Here is a 25723-nt window from a genome sequence, read left to right on the forward strand (position 1 = left end):
ACAGCCGCGCACCGCTCCGCGCCACTCACCGCGCCGCGTCCAGCCGCAGCTTCTTGAGGGCCGTCCGCAGGCTCCGCTCGTCCTCGTCCTCGTCGTCGTCGTCGTCGTCGTGCCGGTCCTCGTCGTGCCGCCGCTCGTCCTCCGCTGCCGGCTCCACGGGCGGACGGTCAGCGCGGTGCCAGGCGCTCCCGGCTGCAACGCACCGAGCGGGGCCGGCCGTTAGCGGCGATCGCACGGCCCGCACACGGGCGGCGCGGGGCCCGGGGCTCGCCGTCCCCGCACGGCCGTCCCCGCACGGCCCCGAGCTGCCCGAGCTGCCCGAGGCGCGGGGAGGAGCCGCCCGCAGCCAATGGCCGCCGCGCAGCCTCGCTCCGGCCCGGGGGGCGCCGAGCACAGCGGGAAGCGGTGCGAGCGCCGCTCGGGAGGAGCGCGCATGCGTGGGGCCGGGCCGGGGCCGCTTCCGGCTGAGGGCCTGCATCCGGGCGGCGCCGGGCTGCGGTGAGGCGGAGAGCGGCGTGCGGTGAGCGCGGTGAGGCGGAGAGCCGTGAGCGTCCGTTGGGCTCCGTCGGCGTCGCCGTCGCCGTCGGCGTCGCCGTCGGCGTTCCCGTCGGCGCTGCGGGTTCGGGCCGGGGCGCGCGGGGGTCCGCGAGGGGTCGGGCGGGACGGCGCTGTGCCTCGAGGCGCGGCCTGGTGCTGGGGCCGCTGCGGGGCGGCCGGGCCGGGCCGGGCCGGGCCGTTCTGTTCTGTTCTTTGCTGTTCCTTGCTGTGCTGAGCTGTGCCGGACGGGGCCGTGAGGCCGCGGCTGCCGTTGTGGCCCCGCCATGGCGCTGCGCTGCGCTGCGGCATTCCCTGTGTGTGTGTGAGCTGCGCGTCGTTTGGCGGTGTCGCTGTGTGTGTGGGGAAAGGCGGTCCGTAACGCAGAGGTCGCGGAGTGCTTTGGCGGCTGCGGCGCGGTTTGCGATCCGTTCGCGCTGCCGTTGCGGTCGTGAAGCGAAGGAGAGGGTCCGGGTGGGGATCGGGAAAGGGTTGTTGGCTGCGGGGCGGTGGGCGTGGGCCAAAGTGCCCAGGGCAGCGGTGACAGCCCTGAGCTGCCGGAGCCGAAGAGGCGTCGGGACAAGGATGTCAGCGTCGGGTCTGACTGCGGGTGTTGGTGTGCGGAGCCTGGAGTTGCGCGGGATGGTCCTTATGTGTCCCTTCCATATTCTGTGCTCTATGGAATTCCGGGTTTGTTTGTTTCAAAGGCCGGGATTACAGATTAATTTTGTGATTGTGTTGGAATTTATTCTTAGGCCAAGGGCAATATTTTGTGGTGTGGGAACTTTATGTTTTACCTCAGTCAGTGCCCTTACTGAGCTGAGTGTCTTAATAACTCCATGCTCTGATGAGCAGCACACAGTCAGGCTCTGTCTCAGCCTCTTTCCCCCGTGTTTATGTGCTGTGTGACTCACAGGACAGTGTGTGCCTCAGTGTTGTTGTGGTCCGTCATCCTTCTGCATGTGTCACAATGGCTGCCTGCAGTAAGGCCTGTCCAGCTGGAATGTGAGCAGAGCGAGCAGCTGGAATGGCAACATGGGGAGCTGTCTGCAACTGGAGTGAGGCTGTGCTGGAGCAGTAGTTACCAGCTCCTATCTGCTTAAGCAACTGAACCGTCGAGGTGCTGATTGCTCCTCTTTCCTTACCTAAACTTCTTATTTTCTGTGCTTCAGAAAAAGTAGAGTATTTCCTGATTTTTCAGACAGAGTCCTGGTGTTCCAGTCGGTGCCCATCACCTTTGGTCCTGGCGCTGGGTGCTGCTGAACACAGCCTGGCTGTGTTGTGTGCACCCTCTGTTCAGGTGCTTAGAGACACTGATGAGACTCTCCCTGAGCCTCCTCCAGGCTGAGCAGCCCCAGCTCCCCACCTTTCCTCACAGAAGTACTCCGTTGACCATCTTGGTGGCCCTACATTGGACTGTTTCCGGTAGCTCCATGTCTCTTTTGTACTGGGAAGCCCAGAATAGGGCTCAGTGTGTGCGGGTCAGTGCTGAGCAGAGGGGAAGAATCACCTCCCTCAGTCTGCTGCCAACGTTTTGTCTAATGTAGCCCTGAATATTGTGAGCCTTCTTCACAGCAGGGGCACATTGTGGGCTCATTTTTCCTTTGGTATCCCCTAGGATTCCCAGGGCCTTTTCTGCCAAGCTGCTGTACAGCCGGGTGCCTGGAGGTACTCCCCGGGGGCAGGGCTTTGCAGCTCCCATGGCTGAGCTGCAGTGAGGTTGCTGTCAGCCCCCTTTTTTTCCAGCCTGTCAGGGTCTCTCTGGATGGCAGCACAACCCTTGGGTGTATCTACCCCTCCTGCCCCTGTCAGCAAACTGAGGGTGCAGTATACACCATCATTTGGATCCATAATGATGATGCTAAGCAGGAGTGGACCCACTGTTGACTCTTGGGGTAGATTACTTATTACTAGCCTCCAGCCTGACCCTGCACAGCTGTTCACCTCTAACTCCTTGGCTCATCCAGCCCAGGCCTCATCAATTTCTCTGTCAGGGTCTTAACAGGAGGTGGTGCTTAAAAGCCTTGCTGAAGTCAGAGTTAAAATATCTCCTGCTTTCCTCTTGTCTGCCGAGCCAGTCGTTTCTTCATAGAAGAAGTTGGTCAAGTATGATTTCTTCTTGCAGATTGAAAACAAATAAAGCAAAAGGCCTGAAATTATGATCTGGTCACAACCCACACGAACTTGTGCAGTGTGGCAACCAGCAAACAGCCCTTGTTTCCAGAAGCACTCAGTCAGTCACTGGGATTTGTATCCTCTTATGAGGTAGCTTTGCAGAGATGAGGGTAGCAAAACACCTGAGTAAAGAATTTCACGTGTGGCAATGGAGGCTACACTGATGAAAAGGTTTGTTTGTTTCAAACATGAAATGAAGCAGTAGCATTGGCTACCAGGGTGGGTAGGAAAGTTTTTTTGGGTGACTTAAGCAAAGTTGGGGTTGGCAGTTCAGATCCTTTCACAATTTTGACCTGCTTCTGTTGTGAACCTCTGATTTGTTTAACTCAAAATTGTGCATCTGCTTCTTGTAAGCTGAAAACAAAGGCAGGGAGAGCCAGAAAATGTGTTGAGTGGGTTGGTTGGGTTCATTAGTGTGGGGCTTTGTTGGTTTGGTTTGTGTTTTTTAGTACTTAAGCTTAAAAAAAGGTCCTGTAAAGACCAAGTGCAGCATGCAGAGTAATCACTTGTCCTGCTTTCCTATTTCTTCTTCCAGCAGTTCTGGGTGTATAATCAAAAACAGCTGCAGTTTAACTCTCTTAAAGTGTTGTGGGATAGTATGAATGCAATTGAAATGAAGTATAGGTTGTCTAAGTCTAAACAACTTAAATAAAAAGCTAATGTGTTTTAAAAGCAGTCTGTTCTTTTTCCTTTAGTCCTCCATGGTGGCAGTAGCTGCAGCAGGTCATAGAGCACATCCAAAAGCTGTGGGTCTAACATGAGTCACTGCACTACTTCATCCACTTGTAATGGAGGAGGAGAATTTAACCAAATACCTACCAAATGCTTAGCTTAACAGTCTTGTCTTCAGGGAATTCTGTTTATTTTTGTGGGTTTCTTAAGTATTGCTCTGTGTATATATAATATCAAGCCCCCCGCTGCTGGAAATAGTGGCTGTAGAAAGCTGTCTGTTTCTAATGAGGTTGTTTCTTCTCACCATTTCTGGAGGTATCCTGGTAGCATCCCTAAGACAAATGGAAGAGTGTGTCTAAACTTTAATAGATGTGCTAGGTGCTGTTGACACCAGGTTTTACTTTAAATTGCTGTTTCACCAATGCAAGTGTACAAGAAGAGACTGTTTGTTCCATTCCTGGGTATCGTAAAGCTTGTTCTGAATCGACTTTGAAAAACATTCTACTCGAATGACCTCAGCTGTGTGCACTCACTTTGCTATTTTGAGTTTATTTTCATGTATCCCGGTGCAGATGCTGAGGGAGGTCTGTCCCCTGCCAGCATCACCTCGTGTCCTCTGTCCCTGCTCCCTCGTGGCTGCTTTTGCGGGTCGGTGAATGCTGCTGGGTGTTGGACTCAGGGAGGGCAGAGCGAGTTGCCCCCGTCCCACGGCGGGCACCAAACCGCGGTGCCTTTCCTCGTGCGGCTGCTTCACCACCTGCCTCTTCTCTCCCTCAGGAACCTACCAGGGCCAGTTCACCAACGGCATGCGGCACGGCTACGGCGTGCGGCAGAGCGTGCCCTACGGCATGGCTTCGGTGGTGCGCTCCCCGCTGCGCACCTCCCTGTCCTCCCTGCGCAGCGAGCACAGCAATGGCACGCTGCCGCAGCAGGACTCCCCCGCCGCCCACCCCGAGAGCCTGCCCGCATCGCCCACCATCACCCGCGGCGGCTTCGCCCTCAGCCTCTACGCCGAGGCCGGCAAGGTGAAGAAGGGGGGTCTGTTCCGCAGGGGCTCCTTGCTGGGGAAGCTGAAGAAGTCCGAGTCCAAGTCGTCGCTGGCCAGCCAGAAGAGCCGCGTCAGCTTCCTCAAGAGCGAGAGCGGGATCAGCTCGGCCGCCAGCGATGCCACCTCCACAGCCAGCCTGGGCGAGGGGGCGGAGGGAGAGGAGTACCCCCCCTTTGAGTCCGACATCGACGCCACCACCACCGAGACCTACATGGGCGAGTGGAAGAACGACAAGCGCTCGGGCTACGGAGTCAGCGAGCGCTCCAGCGGGCTGAAGTACGAGGGTGAGTGGCTGGACAACCTGCGGCACGGCTACGGCTGCACCACGCTGCCCGACGGCAAGAAGGAGGAGGGCAAATACCGCCACAACGTCCTCGTCAAGGGCATGAAGAAGCGCGTCATACCTCTGAAGAGCGCCAAGATCCGGCAGAAGGTGGATCGGAGCGTGGAGGGGGCCCAGAGGGCAGCAGCCATCGCCAGGCAGAAGTCGGAGATCGCGGCATCCAGGTGGGTGCGTGGGGTCCCGGGGGTGGCGTCTCGTGGTCTCTGTCCCACGTGTCCCTCTGGAGCACAGCAATGGGGTCAAACGTGGCTCCCTGCAATTTCTATTTAATTCGTTTTACTGCCCTTATGGCAGCCCAGGGGTGGGTGTTCAGGACCTGCCGTGAAATGGGGAAGAGCTTTCAGCTTTCTGCTGTCTCCATCTCCTTTTTCAGCCTGACTCATACTTTTACAGCCTCTGAAGAGTCCTTGTGGCAAACACCCACACAGTAAAACCAGGCTCCAACAAAACCCTTTCCTTCTTCTCAACCTGCCCAGTCGTGTCCCCCCACTCCCGTCGGCTGGGGGAGCTGATGACCGCTGGGGACTGGTGGGCACAAGGAGCTGGTGAGATGAGGGTACATGGTGAGATGGTGGGATGATCCGGTGAGATGGGATCACCCGGTGCCTCACCAAGCTGCCAGAGTTCCGTGGTGATGTTAATGGGAATGCTGATTGTGGTAATTCCAAGAGGCTCATAGGTAGCAAGCATCCCAAAGGAAAACTGTTTGCAGCAAAGCGTGGCTCTGCCCTGGAGCCCATGGTATGGCAGGGTGGGCAGTTTCCAGGCTGCCTCCGCTCTGGCAATGCATTTCAGCCTGTTGGTCTCTGAACTTGGGCTGTGGAGCCAGGGCAGGTCGGATGGGTAGGTGTGGTGTGTGGTGTGTGCAACAGCTCATGGTCACCTCGCGTCCCTTCTGTTTCCATTGCACCAGCAGAGATGCTCTGGGACCAGACGGGTGGGCAGTGCTCAGGATTAGCTGTGTTAGCACCGAGCTGCAGAGGAAAGCACTGATGGCTCCTTGTGTCCATGCCAGGGTGAGATGGATCAGCTCTGGGGGTGGCAGGGGAAAGTCCTGCTCGTGTGCCCCATCCCTGCGTGTGTCTGAGTGGTAGCACTGTGTTTCTGCGGCTGGGGTTGTCATTGCCCAGTGATAGGGACCCCACAGGGCTCATGGGACACTGATGGTGACCCCCTTCTTCTCTGTCACCATGGTTTCGGGGCCACACTGTGCTTGTACTTGGGCTGCTGGGAGGCGACTGTAGCTGCAGTGCTGTTCTGCTTTGTGCCTTTTTAGTTATCAAAGTTGCTTAATTACCATGTAGTCATAGGAAATAATTACCCTGGGGAGGGCTCTTTATTTTCAAACCCTGTTTGTGTTCCTGGCTCCGAAGTTTTGTAGGGAATATGACTGTTTTTCTCTAAGCCCCGTTGCCTGAAGAACCAGCAGAGAGAAACCATCCAGACTGCAGGAGAAGTCATGCAGGGACAGCAGTGTCACAGACCCCGTCCTGCTGGGGAGGCTCCACCAACACTGGCCCCACCGTGCCCAGCAGCAGCGCGCGGCAGCAACGCTCGCACCCAGAAATGAGGAGGCTGGAGCTGCAAAAGCCGCTCCCTGAGAAGTCAGTCCGTTTATATAAGCCTCTTTTTATTATACACTATTTACACGTTGGATCAAAAGCGGCTGTGCAGCGCTTTCCATCAGGGGCTGGAATGCAGCCGCTGCCCTCGCAGGGGACCGCATCCCTCCCGGCACGGCTGGGAGATGATTTCCTATTAAGGAAACCTCAGAGCTGGAGGAAATCAGAGGTTGCACTGCACTGCACTGCACTGCTGCGGGACGCCCTCCCTTCGCAGGGCTCGTGGAAGCACAGCGCTGTGCAGGGCAGCTTTCACTCGCAGTCCCAGTGGTCCTCAACCCACCTCAGAGCCAACGCTCATCTCCTCCCGGCTGCGGGCTGCAGCTCACCCTTTCCATCCGCCTTCACTCCTGGTGCGTGCTGCTCTGGCTCTGCTGCTGCCTTGTAAACACCCACCTCACGCTGCACTGCTTCTCCCTCCTGTTCCACTCAGCCCTGGGATCAAGTGTAAATATAAACAGTTCTGCCTAGAAAGGGTCCTAGGAAGAAATCCCAGCTCTGTCACCAACTTTCTTTTGGCTTTGAACTTTGCCTCAGTTTCTACACCCACGGCAGAGAATAATTGCATGCGGGCTGTGAAAATAAATTATTACGGCTTATAAAGGGCTGTGCTATTGTTAATGTCTCCCCAGCCCATAACTACAAGGTGGAGTTCCCTGGATTGAATGTTTATATTACTCCTTGCAGGGCACCATGTGCCTTACATGAGAAATGTTTCTGAGGCCACATGAGTTGCTGTTTGGGGAGGACTGATGTCTCCATGCAATTACTGCTAGGAATTAATTGCCGGGACTGAGCAGCTGGGCTGTACCATACCTGGCTGCCTCCATGTGCCTCCATCACTGTGTGCAGTATCTGGGTTCTATTTGCTTCTGGCACTTGAGGGAGCCCCTGAAGGAGCTGAGCTAACATGCAATCTATCTGCTGGGGAGTGTAGAGCAGAATTCACTCCTTTACACCATAAAAGGCTCTTTAAGATGTAGAAATTCAGAGGAAAACAAGCACAAGTGCCGAGGCTGCCTCTGTTGGTTGTGCTGTAGGAATCTCAGGCACGTGGCTGCACTGGGATGCGCAGGCAGGCAGCACTTGTGCTGAGCAGAGCCAGGCACCGAGCTGTGCTGGTGTGTGAGTGCAGCGGGAGGGCTGCAGACAGCTCTGGTCCCAGTGCCTGCTGGGCTCTGGCTCTCTGGGTGGCTCCTGTCCATTCCAGTGCTGTCCTACCCTGCCTGGGTCCCTCCTGAACCCTCTGGTTGGAAATCCATCTGCTTTCCACCTGTGCGAGGGGCTGAGGATGGATCTGGCATTGATTTGACGTCTGGAATGGAATGGGATAGGATGGAATAGAATGCAAGAGGAGGAGCAGGGCTGGCTGCATTTTGAAGTTTGATTTCTGAAGCTGCGCACTCAGTAGCTGCACAGCTCACAGCAGCACAAATTTCCTTCTTGCTGGGGCTTTTGGGGGACAAAATCAGTGTCTCCGTCCCAGCGTAGCACTGCCTGCTGTGATCTCCTCTGCACGCCATTGTACTTCCCACTGACTCAGACCTAATTCAACAAAGGGACTTTGCCACGCGTCCTGCACGGCGTGGGCCTGGCCAGTCTCCAGCTGGTTGGATGGGTACATGTCCTGCTAACAGCACTAGCGTGTCTGCCGGACCGTAGGACCAATGGGAAACTGAGCTATGAGGGACAAAGGATGCTGGTGTGCTTCACCTGTTGTCTCTAAATGCTGGCCCTGCAGTCTGAGCAGCTGGATGCTCTGTGACTGCAGGATATCACTGGGAATTATCACATTCTGAACATTTTTTGAATGTACAGCTGCCCTGCAATCCTGCCCCTTGGATATGTAAGCCCTCAGCTCACATCCGTGGCCCCGTATCTCTTCCCGAAGCCGCCCTGCCAGCCGTCCCGCTGCTCCCAGCCTTCCCAAGCCGAAGCTCTCGGGCTCATGGAAGGTGCAAATGACGTCCGGGAATCGCTGCAGTCAGCACAGCGTCCTGACTAAATAAGGGAGCGCATAGCGGGGGTTTATCAGCGCTGCCGGGCGCGACAGCTGGGAGCCATGGCCAGCAGCAGCCCCGGCTCGGCTGCATGTTGCACCGTGAGGTGCTCTGCTGGGCACTCCTCGTCTGGGAGAGCAGCAGAGCATTCCGAATTGCTGCACCTTCACCCTTCCCTCATCCCTCCCCCAGCAGCCTCCTCTCCATCCAGGCTGGCTGCAGCCATGAGCACTGACAGACACATCTTTGGCCAGGCCTGGTGTTGGGCTGAAACACGCTTTGACTTCAGCGCAGGGTGTGCATGGCTTTGTCTTGCTCTCCTCCACCTCACATGGATTTTCTGAGGCTCGCTCATGCTCCGGTAGGGTAACAGGGAGATTTAGATTTTAGATTAGATTACTGAAACCTGAAAAGAAAATCTGAATTAGAAGTTGTTCAAACTTCCAATTGAAGAAGGCAGCAGTGCCGCAGAGAGAATGCCCACCTCCTGACCCGACCCAGGGCTGGCACTCAGGTAAAAGCCACTCGGGCTGCAATGCTGCCTATATGGCAGAGCTCTTGGGTCAGCCTGGGCTCTCTTGAAACAGCAGCCCTTCTGTTTCCTTGGGCCAACCCACTGTGATGTGGCCGGATCCATGCTCTGCCCTGCCCAGGCAGGATGGCCCTAAACACCTGTGGGGTCAGTCAGCAGCAGCAAATCTCCCTTTCTTCCCCCCCAGACATCCCTGTGGTGCTCTTGCTGCAGGACCAGGGTCTGTCGGTTGTCGTCTTGCAGACAGCTGCAGGTCTGTCTGCTGTGAGATTAATGTCACTTTAACTGTGAACTGTGTTCTGAGGGGAAGTATCCCTTGGTGAAAGATGCAAGTAGCTTTGAGCTATTTAGAGCTGAGGATAACATTTCGGTATTCTAAAAATTTACCAAGTAATCATAAAGGCTAATGCTTGCTGAGCTCGTTAGGTCGCAGTGAGCTTTGCCAGGTGCTCCTGAAGCAAAGCACAGTAAAGGATGCTTCTGTCCAGACAGAACGGACTGTTTGTGCTCCTTATGCAGGATGAGGTTCAAAAAGTTCACAAAGCAAAGTTCACAGTGCCACTGCTTCAGTGTAAGTGCTGGTACAGCCAGCAAAAACCCCAGAGCATCTCATGAGCTGGTTGGCAGGAAGGAGGCTGCAAGGCAGGGTTGTTGTGCAAGACAGGGTGGTTCCTCTCTGGGGATTTCCTTTATAGCGATGTGAATGTCTCCCATAGGAGGCAGTTTGTGTTGCTTTATGCACAGATCACACCCTGCAGGCACAGAGACCGTGATATAAACCAGCACAGCCTCAGGTCTGGGAGTGTCAGAGTCTAAACTGAGTTGGTCTGTGCACACAAATGATAGAATAAGAAGAGCAGTAGGACAGCAAAATGTATGCCTGGCTGCTGGGGTGGGATGGCCCTGGGTGGGGCACACAGGTGGGTGACATTGGGACAGGGAATGTGGCACAAGAGATGAAACAAAAAGGGGGTTCTGGTCCCATGGGCTGGATACAGGCAAGTGGGGATAGTGGGTAACAGAGGTGTGTTGGCATCTGTGTTTGTGCAGGCAGAGATAGAGGCACGGAGGAGATGGACTGGGAGTAAGCAGGAAGGATGGCCTCAACGCCAAAGGTGGTGTGGAAAATGGAGAAGCCAGAAAGTGTCCATCCTGCTGTGCTTTGTTTGTCCTCTTCCCTTGCAAAGTGAACACAGAAGCATGAAAGGGACCATGCTGCCGTCAGCAAAAGCACTTCTGCGGCTTTCCCTCTATCTCTTGAGTGCTGCAAGCATCCCTGCCAAGACAAACTGTTATCTGAGGGTTCTTCAGAAGGACAAAATGCCACCAGCATGACCATGGAAGCGTGCTGAACTTGCCTGTGTTCCCTGTGCTCCGCACGGCCGTGCTGACAGCATGGCATTTAGCCCAGTTTGCACACTTGTCCCCAGGGGACCTGAATCAAGCAGAGGGCGGTTTGCTGTACTGATGGGACAAGGAGTCCCTGGAGAGGGAAGGACAGTGCCAGATGGGTTTGTGTTTCTCTCAGTACGTGGATGTGCAGTAGCTGAGGCGGAGGGCTCAGCTCTCCCCCTGCTCCTGGCCACAAGGTCATCGCCGCACCTGCAGGTGCCCCAGCCCTCCTGGTATTTGCAGCATTCTCTGCTAATTCCAGCTTCATTTACAGGCTAAGCCAATGTGGATGTGCAAAACCACATAAACTGTCTGAAGAGATGGTCCTGCCGCGTGGCTCTGGGCCTCACCTGTTAGCACAGCGCTCAGCTGCCGCTCGTGTGTCCGCAGGGGATTTCAGCAGCAGTCAGGAATGAAGCGGGCAGCGCTGCTGGGACAGGGCCAGGGAGGATGGGAGAGGAGCTCTGTCTGCACACTAATACAAAAACGATTAGAGCATTAGAGCCATGCCAGGGGAGAAGTGAAGCATTTAACTCCCTGCTCCCAGCGTCCCGCAGCAGTCACTGTGATCCCTGAGATTGCTCTGGGTAGGGAGCGCTTGTCCCCACTGCGTGCATCTGTTCTTGGGCTGGGGAGCACCAGCACTGGTTTCTGAAGGCTTCTCTTTGGATTCTTGGCCCCCAGTTGGGTACATGTAATGCTCACAGCTCGTTTGCCGGCATTGCTTTGAAGATGGGCTTATGAATGCTGCTGCTGGTTGTGCCCTGGGCTCCCCCTGGGTGCCTGCTATTTGTCTGCTGCTCTGCCACCGTGGCCACGTATTATTCTCCATTGAGCTCCCCTCCCTGGCACTGCCAGAATAAATAATACATCCAGAAATACTCTATGAGAGCTTGATGTTACTGTTACGGCTGGGCCATTCCCTGCAAGCTGTGCATTGTCACAGTGTTCCAGCAGAGCAGAGTGTACTCCAGAGCTGTGCTGCCACCTCTAGCACCATGTGTTGTCACCGGGCATGCCAGGATCCATCTGCACTCCTTTAGTACCACATAAGCACAAGTGCAGCTCTGCCCCTACTAGCAGAGCGAGCAGACCCTGCATTCAGTCCACTGCCAGGCTACTTCTTTGGAAGATACCTCTAGGAATCCTCTGCTTCCAGGTGCTGTCCCTTTCCTGCCGGGTCTGAAAAGTGGCCAGGAGAGCCTCTGTCTGTTCACCAAGTGGCTGAGAAGGAAGGTTTTATCCTTGTGTGGTGAATCCCATCCCAGAAGAGCAGGATGAAGGCAGGGGCTGGAACACATCCTGTAGGGTGAAGAGCTGGGCTCCCCATTTGTGAGCTTGTTTGCGGGGCTGGCATCATGCAGGCTCGTGCTCCCTGGGATTTGCTGAGCCCCCTCTGGTCCCTGGGCATGGAGAGCACAGAGCCATCCCCTCAGCCACTGCCAGACTTCAGTGGAATTAATCACACTGATTACATGCTACCAAAAAAGGAGGTGATTTCTCTGTTCAGAGCTGCCTCAGACCCCCTGCTTGTGAGCAGTGGCTTAAAACTGCCGTCTTCTCCCTCATCACAAAGCCTCTCTGGGTGTTTCAGGAGCTGTAAGAATTTTGGATAAAAAGACCAAGAATGGCAGCAATCCCAGGCAGCTCAGCCTGCAGAGAAAGCAGGAGATAAGGTGTGGGTGCAGGCAGGGGTGAGCCACGTCTGCGGCAGTGGAATGACGTCCCAGAGAGACGCCGTCCCGGGCACAGCAGCTCCACGTCCTCTGCTCTATCTCAGGGCACTGAGCAGCACTTTCGGCTCCCTGTCAGGTCACACCGGTGCCTGTATCAGTTGGGATTAGTGCCCTGCCTTTAATTCTTTCCCTACAGCTACTCAAAGTGATGTGTGTGTGTATGCGCGTGTATATAATCTTCTACTCCCCCTGGGTCTCAGAACAGCATTTCTATCACCTTTTCATTGCAACTGTCAAGTTTTCAGGGTAAAGCTAGCCTTGTCTGCATGCTGCATCTGAGTTTAATGGGAAAGGACCAATGAAATTCCAACCTGAGTTTAAAAAGTCTGAGTATCGTTTAAATAGCTCGATAGACATTGTATGACCTCATTAAACTCGTAATAAATTGGTGTTGAAGGGGCTGCTAACTGCACACCTGCTCAAAAATAAGTGGTTTTGCACTGGTGTTGCCAGTGCATTCTTTGCTGCATGCAGCAGGAGAGACAGAGGGAACCCTGGGAAGCATTAGGGCATGGGGAAAGCCTCCACGAGCCACAGGTGGAGCAGAGCAGCTGAGCATACAGTGCTTCACCCTCCCTAATTTTTAAGGTGTGATCCTTCTGTTTGAAGTCAGCTCCCTCCCAGACTGTGAGCAGCTGGGCTGCAAAGCTTGCCCTGATTTTAGCATAAAGGTCATAGGGCCCTGAGTGCAAGGCATGTGAGGAATACAAGAGCCGGCCAGCAGAATAGCTGCGATGGCCCTAGGGAGCAAGCAGGAGGCGTGCTGGGAAGGGGCAGAGAGGACTCACGGAGTCCTGCAAGGGAAGCAATGGCTGTGCCTTTCCAAGCACTTGTGCCTGGTGAGAGCAGCCCCTGGACTGCTGCAAGCAGAGAAGTGCGTTGGACAAGCCAGAGTTTGTTGCTGGAGAGCTCTAGGAGTGTAATTTGGGGTGAAACATGTCAGTTGTACTGACAAGAGGCATGCTGCTGCTGGTGAGGTGCAGCAGCTCGCTCAGGGGTGGTGACAGTGCCGCGGTGCCCAGCCATCACCTTGCTGTCCCTCTCCTGTGATGTCTGCAAAGGTGCTTCAGGCGTTCCTCAGAGCGGGCATCTTTGTGAATTGCAGCATGGTGGCAAGTCCATTTTGCGCCATCTGCTGCCTCCCTGCAACGCGTGAACATGCTCATGTTTGCAAATGTACCTGCTCCATTTTGCTGGTCGCACCTCAGCCCTCAACACTCTGTGCCCCTTGCTGAAATTCTGGGCCGATGTCAGCTCAGACGGTGCTCACGTGTTGTCCCCTCTTCCCTCTGCAGGACAACTCATGCCAAAGCCAAGGCTGAAGGCTCTGAGCAGGCAGCTCAGGCAGCTAACAACGAGTCGGGCATAGCCAGGATGATGGCCAGGGAGCTCTCCCCAGACTTCTACCAGCCAGGTAAGACAAGAGGCTTCTTGTAAGAGGGATTTTGCAATTTCCTTGGGGAATCTGTTCCAATGCTTCTCCCACTTTATAACTCAAGAAGCTGCCCTTCTATCTGTCTCGGATCCACTTTTGCACAAGTTCAGCCAGCCCCCTGCACATGGATAATTTGCTGACCTCCTTACACTGCTGTTTTACCTGTTGTAAGGCGTTACTATAGCCTGCAGGAAGTCTGCTGCCCTCCAAGCTCCCTGCCTCTTTCTCCTCACTATGAAGCCCTCCCAGTGTCTGCCGGGGCCAGCAGAGAGCTGGGGGCTGTCTGCAGCACTCCTGTGGATACACCCCTTGAGCTGCAGTGGCTTTACTTGGAACAGCTTTGCACATTGACTCATAATTCGTATCCTGTGGGGCCACAAACCGCACCAAGGGTGCAGTCAGGTTCAGCTAATTAGGAGCTGTAATATCCTGTACGAAAGCTGATAATGAAAAAATATTATTTCCTTAATTTCCTATATATATATATATATGCTAATTATATGGCTGAGAAAACACTGGAGAGGTTCCTTCTCTGAGAGCAAGCGCTGGGGATTAGTAGATAGGAAGTGTAATGTTAGAAGCAGCACTGTCAGTGCCATTACCTTTCCCTAGAACAGGCTAGATAGACCTGTGCTCTTTCTGGGAAGTTTTCATTTTCATAGAAGGGAGGTAATAGCAGAGCAAATAAATAAATAAATAAAAAGATCCAAACGCCTATGTTTCATAGCCTATCTTTCTTATTATGTGATTTTGTTACCTGGATCAAATGTTCCAGCGTCCGTCACAGCATCAAAACTGGGGATAGAAGCCAAACACTGCCTGCTACTCAGCAAAACCTGCTGCTCTGATTGCAGTGCCTCCACGGTGTGGCAGTACCTCAGCTCAGGGCAGGCAGCAGGAACAGCACTCACCCAGTGCCAGACAGACACACCGACAGATCTGCTGAAATTCCCTGCATGTCCGTCTTGTCCTGCACCTACAAGCTAGGGAGGTGGAGCAGTGCAGAGCTGCCCCTTCCTGCTGCAGTACAGGGCCTCAGAGCTGCCTTTGGGCTGGGAACCACCACAGTGGCTGGGCACAGGCATGAGCCAGCATGTGACACTTCATTTAACAATAGCTAAACATCACTTGATCCTGGCGTAAGCCCCTCAGCTGCCACTCACAGCTCCACATCCACCCTTTGCACACTGGGGTATTTATAGTGCAGAAGGAACGGAAACTGAAATTCCTGCTGGAAGGTTTTTGACACCTAGCTGGGTTACTTCTTCCACCTGTAGCAACTGAATGAGACAAATGAGGTGGTCTGTGCACGGTGGGTCTTGTGGCCACGTGTGGGGCTGGTGTGTGTTTTTCTTCTATGATTCTTTTTAATCTCTACATTCATGAAGTGATCAGAATATAAGAAGGAGAGGTGTATCTTCTTGCAAGAAGAAAAAGACAGAAATCCACCCTTAGATTTTGCTTGTGACATCTGGTCACGCATCCAGGAGAGCCTGGCAGTGTTTTGGCAGCTGCATTTGCCTCCTCTATCCCTGTGTTAGGGACAGGACAGTCCTGCTTAGAGAGCCTCACATAAGTATTTAGCTCTGGGTTTCCTTTAGGATATCAGCCCTAAAGACCTAGAGGGGAGGGGTGAAAGCCAAAGTTCTTGCTAAAATGTTCTTGCTAAACTGTCCGGGAGGTGAAGGAAGTGAGATGGATGCTGGGGAAGGGAGGAGGACTGGGCTGTGCAGTCCCTTCCAGGCAGCTTGGAGTTTTGGTGTGAACTATTTAGGAGAAGAGAGCACCAAGAGATAGCAAGGAGCCCAGAGCTGCAGGCAGCCTATTTTGAGGAGTCTGAACAACTGTTGAAAAGGCTTCCAAATAATCAATTTGCAGCCAGAAAGAAATGGCCCCTGAATGGGTCGCCTGCTGATTGACAGGAGCGTGTAGGCAGGGCAGAGAAGCTAAGACCAGCGCCCTCTCTCCCCACCACCCCCTCGGAGCAGAGACATTGCCCTGAGTGGGCAGGAGTTAGCAGCGTGCAAATCACACCCGTGATTTATTAGAGGGAATGAAGCACCAATCTCCAATTTCCAGAGTAGGGTCAAGTCTGCGTTAGTCCTTGGGGTGGAGGAGAGGAGGGGAGGAACCATGAAGCAGCTGGGGACAGTGTGGCTCCAGGGTCTGTGCTGTTCAGGAGCACGTGCCAAGCCCTGTACGTCTGCACTTCTCAGCATTACTAGGATTCAGCAGAATGAGACCAGCACCATTTCCAAAAGCAGGTGCTTTCTTTTGGACGTGCTGATTTGCAACCCCACGATGCCTATGAGGAGCATGCTCATGTTCTCTTTGCTACAGGCACTGCAGGGGCATGCAAGGCCCCCTGTCAAGGTCCCACTATGCAGAGTACTGTGTGCAGTTATTTTTCAGACTTTCCTGGTCATTCCCTGGTGGATTTTGCTCTGCCAGCACCACAGAATGATGGAGTGCCCTCAGTGCCGGGCTCTGCTTGATTTCCTCAGCGATTTGCTTTGCAGACCTGGCCCAGGGTTAACAAGAAGTAAAGATTTAATGATAACTGAAGTGACCAGCAGCATTGCTAAGAGCTGACAAGTCAGCATGGGAGATGTGGCCAGAATGAAACCCGAAGCCCTGAGTCACCTTGTGTGATGGTGCCAGCTGATTTTTCTGGTGCCTGTGTCAGTGCAGAGGGAAGGGCTGGCCCTCACTGCCAGCCCCAGTCTGTGCATAAGAAATGTGTTTTTGCCATAGAGCACAACGGAAGATGGATCACCTGGGGATACCTCCCTTCCTTGAGGAGGCAGGGCGCCTCCCCATGTAATTGTTGGTTTGCACTCTGTTAGACACCAAAGAAGCCACAGTGAAGAGCTTTCCAGCCAGGAAAAAAAAAAAAAAAAAAAAGAGGAAAAGAAAAAGAAAAGCAAAAGGTTGGATGAGAGCTTGATCCCTTTAGGTTCAGGATAATCCTTCTGTGTGACTCCAAGCCACAAAAAGCTGGGGTGCAGGGTTTTTACTTTTCCTTTAGTCTCATGTGGAGCTCCTGGCCTTCTCCTCCCTACAGGGCAGTGTGAGGCAGGGATCTGTGTCTGTAGGAAATACCTTCTGGAAACAGGCTCTGGTTTGGGGCAGGCAGTGGAAAATGCAGCCTCACTTCATTCTCTCGGAGCTTGTTCTAGCCTAAAAGGGGAAAAGCACAGGGTGAGTTTGCAGCTAAAAAAACATGTCCTGAGACAGCCAGGGTTGTTTCTCAGGGGGAGGTGACAGCAAGGTGCTGCAAGCCGTGGGTTTGGGCTGGTGTGTTTTGTTCTCAGATGGGGTGCTGGCACGTGGAGCACAGAGCCAGGCCCTTGCTGAGCATGCCCTAGCCCTGCTGCCTCCCCCAGACCCTCTCCCACCACCCCTCTCTCTGCAGGCCCCGAGTACCAGAAGCGGAGGCTGCTGCAGGAGATCATGGAGAACGCAGAGCACGCCGTCAACATGGAGGAAGCGACACCCCCTCAGCCCAAAGGTGCCCCGCCACCCCCAACACCTCCCGAGAGCCCCCAGCTGCAACGAGCAGGATGAGGCCCCCCGCCGACGCAGCCCAGCCCCCAGTCCCGCCGCCACCCCTCCGGAGGCCAAGCGGGCCAAGCCTCAGCAGGACGGAGCCCTGCGGCCCGGCAGCTGGGCTGGGGCGGGTGGCGGTGGGGCCTCCGATGGCGAAGGCCGTCCGGCCTCGCAGGGCGCAGTACGGCCGGCCGAGCAGATGGAGATCAGGCCGCTGCAGCGCATGGCGCGTGAGCCCGACGTCGAGCACTACAAGGGCTACCACAGCTACGCCGTCAGGACCTCCCGGTCTCCCCCACTGCGGACTATGAGGAGGAGCCGCACTCTGAGCGTGGGCCGCCATCCCCGGAAGCCCCAGAGAGAGCCTCAGCGGCGCGGGGGCACCCCGGTGCCCACACAGGAGCCCGCGGAGAGGCACGCGCCCCAGGCGGAGGCCAAGGCGGAGCAGCCGCATCCCAAGGAGCTGAAGTAGCCCAGGCAGCGGCCCAGCCCCGAGCACAAGGCAGTGAGCAGGAGCGAGGCCCGCTGCTGACAGAAAGACTGAGGGCCGGGCGCCAGGCCGGACGGAGCACAAGGCGGGGGCCAAGCGGAGCCCGGCCCCGGCGGTGGCGGTGGCAGCAGCGCAGGACGCAGAGGAGGGTGATGAGGTGATGTGGCGATGGCGGATTGGGGGATGTGGAGGGGGTGCTCCTGGGACAGCTCTGCAGCAGCAACTTGGTTTCCTTTTCCATTGTAGGAACTGCTTTTCCTTCAGCCTTGTTTTTCCCCTCTTGATTCTCTCCCCAAAGGGGCCTGGAGTCTCAGGGCAGCAGTGGGGCACAGACAGGGCGTCTAGGGCTCTTTCTGGGGCCCCCACAGCCTTTTGGAGAAGATTCTCCATTTTCACCTGCCAGCTTTTGGCTCAGCATGGGCTTCAAACATGATTTGGGACCAGCATTTGGTTTGGAAGCCTGCTCTCCAAGCCCAAGCTTCATGCAGACCAAATGCTGGGGTCAGCCCTGGGCCTTGGCAACCTCACAAACACCTTTGGAGATGTTTCCCACACTGCTTTGTCCCCCGAGATCTGTGGGGGGCACAGAAGGTCATTTCTCCTGCCCTTCCCATGTCACTGGCTGTGAGGGCCTCCATGGTGGGGTCCAAGTGCAAGTAAGTCTGGAATTTCAAAATTGTGAGGGAAACAGACATTTTATGATTTTTTTTTCCTACATTCTTCCCCTTTTCCCATCCCCTTTGCATGGGTTTGGAAAGTTCGGGGAGAACATGAAGGATGTGTTACTTTTATCCATTACTTTGCCTCTGTAGGTGCAGCTTACGAGCTGATCCATGTTATCAAATCACCAATGTGATTTCTTGGGTTTAAAAGACTGTTCCCCGAGATTCATTTTGCTGTGAGCAAATGCAGCTGTAACGCCTTGCATTTTGTTAGCCTGCTTCTTCTCATGGTCCTTTTGACAGGAACAATTCCACTGTGACTTAGAAAAAAGCACCACTTGGAAATATTTTAGTCTGAGATAAGAGTATACAGATGGATCTGTTCATCCTGAAAGTGGCGGCTTTACAAACACAGATGATGTGTTTGGAAGGAGAAAGGAGTTCAGAGGAACAGGTTGAAATGGGCTTGGCTTGTTCTGTGCACATGGCCAGGATCTCCTTTAAGGCATTTGCAGGGGAGAAATAGTAGAGTAGTGATAGATATTCAGCTGGTTTGAAATTCAGGCTGGATGCACGTTCATTGGAATGGGTGATTTTCATACATTTGAACAGCAGAATCAAGGCAGCTCTATCAGGTCTCCTCACTTAGACCTATGGTGCATAATACTCTGTCATTGTTTTTTCTTCCAGGGACCTAACACAATTGTGATCTGCATGGTCATCTTACTGAACATTGGTCTGGCCATCCTATTTGTACATTTTTTGACATGAGGTCCCCCTCGGACAAGGTAAGAAAGGCGATGAGATTTTGTCCTCAGTTTGTAGACCTCACTGTGGACATTTTATAGCTGACCAATTTTACTGCCAACACAAGTCGTTCATTGACGAGTGAGCTGGTAATAGAAATATATGAGCATTTATTCAATAGGTGTTGAGATTCTCAGTTATCGCTTGTCTATTCCAAAATCTGTGGAGTAATTTCAGTGGATATTTATTGGTTTCCTCAAAATTGAGCTGTTTTTATTGAATGCAGTCCTGCAGTGCAGTTTTGCCTTCCCTGTTGGAAGGATGTGGTTCAAAGAATGAGAGTTCCAGTGTGAGAACGTGCGATGCTAAATTGAAATGTTTCCTGCAAATATGCTGCAAGAAACACTTTCGATATGCTCTTTAAAAGCCAGATATCTTGTGTGTTGCAATATTTCTTGGCACTCAGCCCAGCAAGAGGCAGAAGCACAAAGAAAATGTGAAACTGGAGTTTTCAGATCTATTTGCACCAGTGCTAGTTCCACCGCTGTTGTTACGTGCTTGAATTACTAACGATCAGTGTGAGCTGCAGTGTGTATCTGACTAAAGTTAAACTGGAGCTTGCTCAAGTCTTTCACCTGAGTTAGGGTGTGGGCTTGCATTTGAGTTCTGTGGAATAAAATCCTGTGGGGTTTCTTGTGGCTGTGGGGATTCTGGAGACAGGAATGTGTTGTGAGTTTGCACAAGATTTTTGTCACCTTGGGCTCAACTATGGCTAAAACAACATCAGGGCTGAGCCTGACCCTTGGGCTTCACATGAGCAAAGTGCTCCTCTCATGCTTCAGTGGGTGTATTAGGCTTTCTTTTTTGGGGATGAAACTGCTGGGCACTGCTTTCATTGGTGTATTAATTGCCACTCAGCCTGCAGAGATGAAAGCTATGCAAACAGCAATGGTTATGTGTCAACTGCATATTTTGCTCCCCCTTAACTCTCCCATTCATCTGTGTCTGGGACAGGCGTTGCTGCTCACTGAGACCATGGACCTTGGTGGGGATTTAATCTCAGTCACCTGGAAACACCTATGAGAAGGACTTGAGATCCCAAGGTTGCACTGCAAACATGAACCTTAAGCAAAAGTACCTGAAGATCCCCTGTCCAGTCTCCCTGCTCCCAGGCTGTGGCTGGCCTCTGCAATCTACCAAGAAAAAGGCCGAATTTCTACAACTCAACCTCCTTCTCTTCTTTGTATAAAATGGCAGTTGCCTTAAATTATTCTCACCAAAGCCATCAACTGCCCTGTCATGCCAGGGATGAGGAATTTATCTTTAGCTGTAGGAAAGTGAGTGAGAAGGTCTCATCCACGCACTGTGTTTTGTAATTGTCTTGGTTGACTTGATGTTGGAGGTTTCCCAAAGAGTATCATCCACGGCCTGAAAACGCAACAATGTGCAACAACCAAAATGACTCCTGAGAGCTGTGCCACGGCTAGGGCTGGGCAGCGTCTCCCTCCATGCTCGTATGTTATTCAAAGGGACAAGCAAAAAGTCTTTCCTTTCCCATCATATGGAGTCGTTTTCCACGTACGGAGGACTGAGAGGGGGAGCATGTTGACACTGGGCTTGGTGAAGTGTGACCGGAGCCCTGTGAATGCCTGCCGACGAGCCATGGTCGGGGCTGCGGGGTGGGGTGTGAGGGGCTGGCTGGTGTGAGGCTGCTGGTGTGCCCAGGGGTGCTGCGGGTGCAGACAGTGCCCATTTCAGGGCTGGGCACCATCCAAGCTCTCTCGTGCCGCCAGCAATGCTGTGTGTGAAAGCATCTTGCAGCGGGTGACTTCCCTCTGTAACGGGAAAGGAAATCAATGTGCTGAATTTGCCCCTTTACCCCTTTTTTTTCTTTTTTCCCTATGAAAATGGTGCGAGTTACAATTGAAAGGAGGTACTTACTGAACAATACCCCTGTATACCCACAGGTTCCTCCTCCTCCTCCTCCTCCTCGTAGTGCTGAGCTGTGAGGGGGCTCCAGTGCTGCTTTTTCACCGAAACAAAGCGGACAGCCTTTCCCAGCAGAGCGTGCAGGGTGGCTGTTGTGGGAGAGGTGAGGTTATTCCTGAAAGGAGAAAGGTGCAGAGACCCGAGTGACTCCAGTGTGTTTGGGCATTGCGCTCAAAACTATGCAGCAGCCAGCCTTTCAGCAAGGGTAGAGCACAGAGGGGCAATAGAGCTGTTGTTCTGTGTGCCAGGCTTAGAGGCCTGGACAGTTTGCAGCAATTCTTCCCAAGGCTGCAATAGAGAAGTGACCTTTGGAAGGAGATGTTGCCACTGTGATCTGCTCTGATCCTTAGCAGTGTGAGCTTAGAAAGTCGGCACAGATGAAGTTACAGTTTAGTGTGAGGCTGAGTGCTTGGACCTGTTTCTTCCTTCTTTTAAGAGCAATATGTATTTTGTATCTATTTTTAAGTTAATCGGAAATGTTATTTATAGTCGGTTGTGCACCTCTGTGTATTCTGAAGTCTCACAGCACAGGACTGGGTGGGAAAACCTGAGAGACTGGAAAGAACGTGGAAGCGATGGTCGAGGGAAAAACAGATGGCCAGTCTGCTCCAAAGGTCAGTCTGAAAGGATTTCAGAGGCGAATGGCAGACAGGCAGGAGTTTACACTGACTGGAGACACAGGGCAAAACCTGCCTAACTTATGTACTCTAATTATGATATGAGAGAGTGAGAATAATTCAGTACTTTTCTTTGTGAACCAAGTTTGTTTTTTAACCTTATTCAGCTCAGGAACATTGCCACAGTAGCAAGTACATGGTGTTCACTGTGGGAGAAGTGAATGTGATCCCTTCCTAAAAGCTATGTGGCTGTACCAGTCCTGAGAAAGCTGTGCAGCACCATCTACACTTCCACAGAGCATAGTTTAGTAGCAATTTGCTTCTTTCTTTCTTCCTTTTTTTTTTTTTTTTTCTTTTCTGAAATATAAATGTATTGCAAACCCCAGGCTCTGCTGCCTTTGGCATTTTATCCTTGTTCATCCTCTCAATACGTCAGCTGCTTTTATTAGCTACCGAGACAATTTCCGTTGAGAGACCTGAGGGGCTTTTATTTATCACCAAGCACAAAGAAGGGTCTTTTTTCAACACATGTTGAGATTACCCCCCTGCTCGTGCCCCTGTTTTTTATGCATGTGATGTGCACACTGTAATGTGCTTTCCTCCTATTAACATTCTGAGAACAGTAGGTAGTTTTGCTTTTATGTGACGTACAAATATATCCGTATTGCACTGAGATATGCATATATATATACACAGACATATAGCCCCTTAGGGATTTCCTTTTCTTAGATGCAAAATAACAGATTTACCTCAATTTGCATGCTTTCAAAACTGAATAGGATATTGTGTTATACTTTTCAGGTCTTACGAAGATGCAGATATGTTTCACTCTTCACACAAAAATACCTTCATCACAGATTTTGCAAGCTGTGTACTACAATCCTGTACTGCTGTCTGGAGTTTTGTCGGTTGTTCTGCTGGAAACGTGCAATAATAAACAGTTATCTGCTCACTGTATCCTTGTTTATCTTTGCGAGTGCCTTGCACTGGATGACAGGCACGTGCTAATTCAGACCTTGTCTCATAAATAACCTGTTGGCTGTGTTTTCTCTGCAGAGGATGGCTCTAGCTCGGAGGGGAAGGCTGATCCGTCAGAGCCCCAGACGTGGAGGAGGAGGTGAGCCCAGGCTCCAACCTGGGATGCCTCACACTGTCAGTGCCTGCAGGAGCTGCAGCAAGCAGCAGCTACAGCCCCCAACATACTCACTTGGGAAAGACGACGAGGCAGCCAGAGAGTGCCAGGGTGGCCACCGGTGCCGCTCGGGACACCACCATGTCCAGCAGCCAGGGGGCCTGCAGGGGAGGAACAGGGAGGATGTGGGACGTCCTTGTGACGGCTGAGGCACTGGGCACACAAGGAGCCCAAGGCAGGGAGGGCTGATGGCACCGCAGCACTTGCACGGCGCGAGCAGCTGGCCAGGTGCTGGTGGTAGAAAGCTACAGCTCACCTTGAGAAGAGCTTTCCTGAACTTCTCTTTCCCTGACAGCTTGTCAAGGAAGTCGTAATAGAATTTCATGTGGAAGGTCAGTCCATCAATGTGGAGCACTCCAATGTCCTTGAAGACAACGGCAACGTTCTCCCCATTCTTCAGGCAGCCAGAGAGCAGGGACACGGTGCTTTGGATGCAAGCCTGCGCTGTCTGCCAGGTCACAGAGGCAGCTGCGGCCACCTCGCTGCTCTTGAGCGGCTCCAGCTTCCTATGGGCTGAAAAATGGGAGGGACGGAGTTGATGATACGGTTGGTTTTCCGCAGTGCTTCCCTGGAACTGCTTCTTGTGGCCATCAGCCAGAACGGCCCCATGTTTGGCTGGGCTCCTCCGAGGGGGAGGTTTGCTTTGGAGAATGGAGGCGGTGGCCCTGTTGGCCCTGTGCGTGAAGCCAGCAAAGCTTTAATCCTCCCTCCTACCTGGCAGGGACTCCCTGCGGGGCTTGAGGTGGTGCACGGCTATGAGGTTTCCAGACAAGTGAAAGACGGGCCATCGCAGAGTCACGGTCCCGTCCTCAGTCCTGATGTCTCTGGAGATGGTGTCAAAGGATCCGAAGGTGGGAATCCAGACCCCCTACAAGTGGTAGAGAAAGGAAGGGCGGCAGGGTTATGGGCCAGCTGGCTGGAGGAAGAGCCCAGGTAGCGGTCCAAGGCAGGGACGGAGCTCAGGAGCCCTCTCCCGCTGTTCAGAGGCACGAGCCAGGGCATCAGGAATGGCTTTGGGAAGGGGCTGCACAGTCCTCTCCTTCCCCTCGCCCTCCCAAATGCAGCACAGCAGTCAGGGCAGAAGCAGCCTGATGGGATCCAGAGGCTTCCCGCGAGCGGGATCAGCCCTGAGACAGGACAGCGCCCAGCACAAGTGATCCTGCGGGATTTGCAGGAAGCCCATGGCATGCCCAGTAGAGACGCGTGGGGTGAGTTTCCTGCTTTCTGTGGAGGGGAAGAGTGGGAGGAAGTCTTGGCTGAGGCGGACAGGGAGAGGAGGAACCCGGCAGCCAACCCACCTTCTGCACCAGGAGGTGCTCTTGTACGTAGGCGGCCACCGCATCCCAGACGGCAACTCGCTCTGGAGGGCAAAGGAAAAGCAGGTCACACTCTGCACCTGCCGCTTCCCGGCAGCCCTCCCGCTGCCAGGCGGGAGTGAGGTGGCAGATGGAAAGTGTCGTCTGCGTGCCAAGATTGGCTGCAGCAGCGCTCCTGTGGTGGCTGTGGAGCCGTGTACCTTCGGTGTCGGTGCATGTGGGTCCGGAGGCACGCCTCGCTGCGGGGCCATCCTCGCAGAAGCTCATCCTGTTCCGCCTCGTGCCAGCGGGTTGCTCCTTGTTGGCGCCAGCCATGCCGGAGCTCATCCCTTCAGGTGCGTCTGCTCTCTACCAGATGCTCCTTCAGGATGCAGGACCCACCAGCGTGCACCGCCTTCATACCCCTCCCGGGTGGCCGTGTCACAAACGTCGCCACGGCGACGCAGTGACAGCGTGGCCAGTGCTGGCCGCCGCCCATGATGACGCTGGCACCAGCAGCCTGCTGCCCACCCCGGGTGGCAGTGCTGGCACCTCTCTGTTTCCTCTCTCTTCTCTTCTTTGCTCTCCATGTTATGTGACTCGTTTTTCTTTAGTAGCCGTTGCCTGAATTGATCTTCAAGTTGTTGACACAGAAACAACTCCTGTTCCAAAGGACTCTACGCGTAACGTTGAAGACCTGTTGCCAGAAGGTTTCTTTCCTTTGCCTGGCAGTTTTTTTCCTTGATTCTTTGTTGGAACGCTCACTGAATTACCCGGCATTGATCCTCGACGTCATTGTGGTGACTGCGTCGCACCCGCAACCCTAGCGGGCAGGGAGTGCTTTGTTTGGGGGATCTGCACCTGTATTCCCCTTCTGCTGTCCTTTCTTCCCTGTAGCCTCGCTTGCTTTTGCATTTGCACTTCTTTTAGGCTCTTGGTTCTTCCCTGTATTCTCCCTGCTTTTCCGTCTGCATTCTCACTCTTTTCCTGTTTTTTCTCTTCTGCTTCTCTTCTGCTATTCTATCCTCTGTGTATCCTCACTGCTCTTTCATCTCTATCCTTGCTCTTCGGCGTTTTTTTTCCCCTGCTTCCTCTCCGTACTTTGTCTGCCCTACTTTTCTTCCCTGTAACGTGACGTCTCTTTTCTTCTGCATCTGCTCTCCTCCTCCTCTATCTTCCCTGTATTCTCACTGCTCATTCTCGTGCAGCTGTGCTCCTCTTCTGCTGTTCTTTCCTCCTTGTATCCTCACTCTTCTGATGGTTTCCATTGCATCTCACCACTGCTCTTTCACCTGCATCTGCTTTTCTCTTCTGCTGTATGTTTCCCTGCTTCCTCACTCCTCTTTCTTCTGCATTGGCTCTACTCTTCTGCTCTTCTTTCTTCCCGCACTCTTTTTCCATCTGCCCACCTCTTAGGCTCTCCCTTCTTTTCCATCCTCCCTGCTCTTTCCTCTGCATTCTCACTCTTCTCCTGTTCTTATTCCCCTGCATCATCCTCACTCCTTTTCCCTCTGCATCAGCACTGCTCTTCTGTTGGATTTTGTTTCCTGTTGCCAGACTTGTCTTTATTCTGCATCCGCACTCCTCTTCCCCTGTTCTTTCTTCTCTGTATCCTCACTCCTCTTTCTGCTGCCTCTGCTCTCCTCTCTGCTTTTCTTTGTTCCCTGTATTCTCACTTGTCTTTCTTCTGACT

General features: G+C 53.4%; 2 protein-coding genes and 1 long non-coding RNA gene across 3 annotated transcripts; 2 read left to right on the forward strand and 1 right to left on the reverse strand.

Moving 5' to 3' along the window:
* Positions 1-468: 468 nt before the first annotated feature.
* Positions 469-17510, forward strand: LOC121108173 (junctophilin-2-like; the record flags this gene model as incomplete). The annotated part of the gene is given in 5 exon segments (XM_046905074.1): positions 469-520; positions 4159-4936; positions 13350-13468; positions 16905-17041; positions 17043-17510. Coding segments are annotated over 5 exon segments (1554 nt in total), but the record flags the coding sequence as incomplete, so codon positions are not given.
* A 102-nt stretch (positions 17511-17612) lies between these two features.
* Positions 17613-20066, forward strand: LOC121108159. The gene is made up of 3 exons (XR_005842454.2): positions 17613-17685; positions 18881-18978; positions 19952-20066. It is a non-coding gene; the product is annotated as an uncharacterized LOC121108159 (long non-coding RNA).
* A 2647-nt stretch (positions 20067-22713) lies between these two features.
* Positions 22714-25664, reverse strand: LOC121108157 (coiled-coil domain-containing protein 81-like). Its single transcript, XM_040655071.2, has 4 exons — positions 24034-25664; positions 23450-23603; positions 22992-23248; positions 22714-22836 (listed from the first exon to the last, which is right to left on the reverse strand). Exons 1-4 carry the CDS (start codon positions 24376-24378, stop codon positions 22747-22749), a joined length of 846 nt encoding a protein of 281 aa, XP_040511005.1. The 5' UTR covers positions 24379-25664; the 3' UTR covers positions 22714-22746.
* Between the last annotated feature and the right edge of the window lie 59 nt (positions 25665-25723).

Source organism: Gallus gallus, chromosome 37 (assembly GCF_016699485.2).
Source record: "Gallus gallus isolate bGalGal1 chromosome 37, bGalGal1.mat.broiler.GRCg7b, whole genome shotgun sequence".
NCBI classification, from domain to species: domain Eukaryota; kingdom Metazoa; phylum Chordata; class Aves; order Galliformes; family Phasianidae; genus Gallus; species Gallus gallus.

Bases quoted from the DNA above. Each gene is read 5' to 3' on its own strand.
- LOC121108157 (XM_040655071.2), bottom strand. From the start codon at position 24,378: ATGAGCTCCGGCATGGCTGGCGCCAACAAGGAGCAACCCGCTGGCACG. The intron at 23,604-24,033 runs GTGGGTTGGCTG...TACCACTTGTAG, and splicing joins AGCACCTCCTGGTGCAGAAG to GGGGTCTGGATTCCCACCTT. The intron at 22,837-22,991 runs GTGAGCTGTAGC...CCTCCCCTGCAG, and splicing joins TCAGGAAAGCTCTTCTCAAG to GCCCCCTGGCTGCTGGACAT.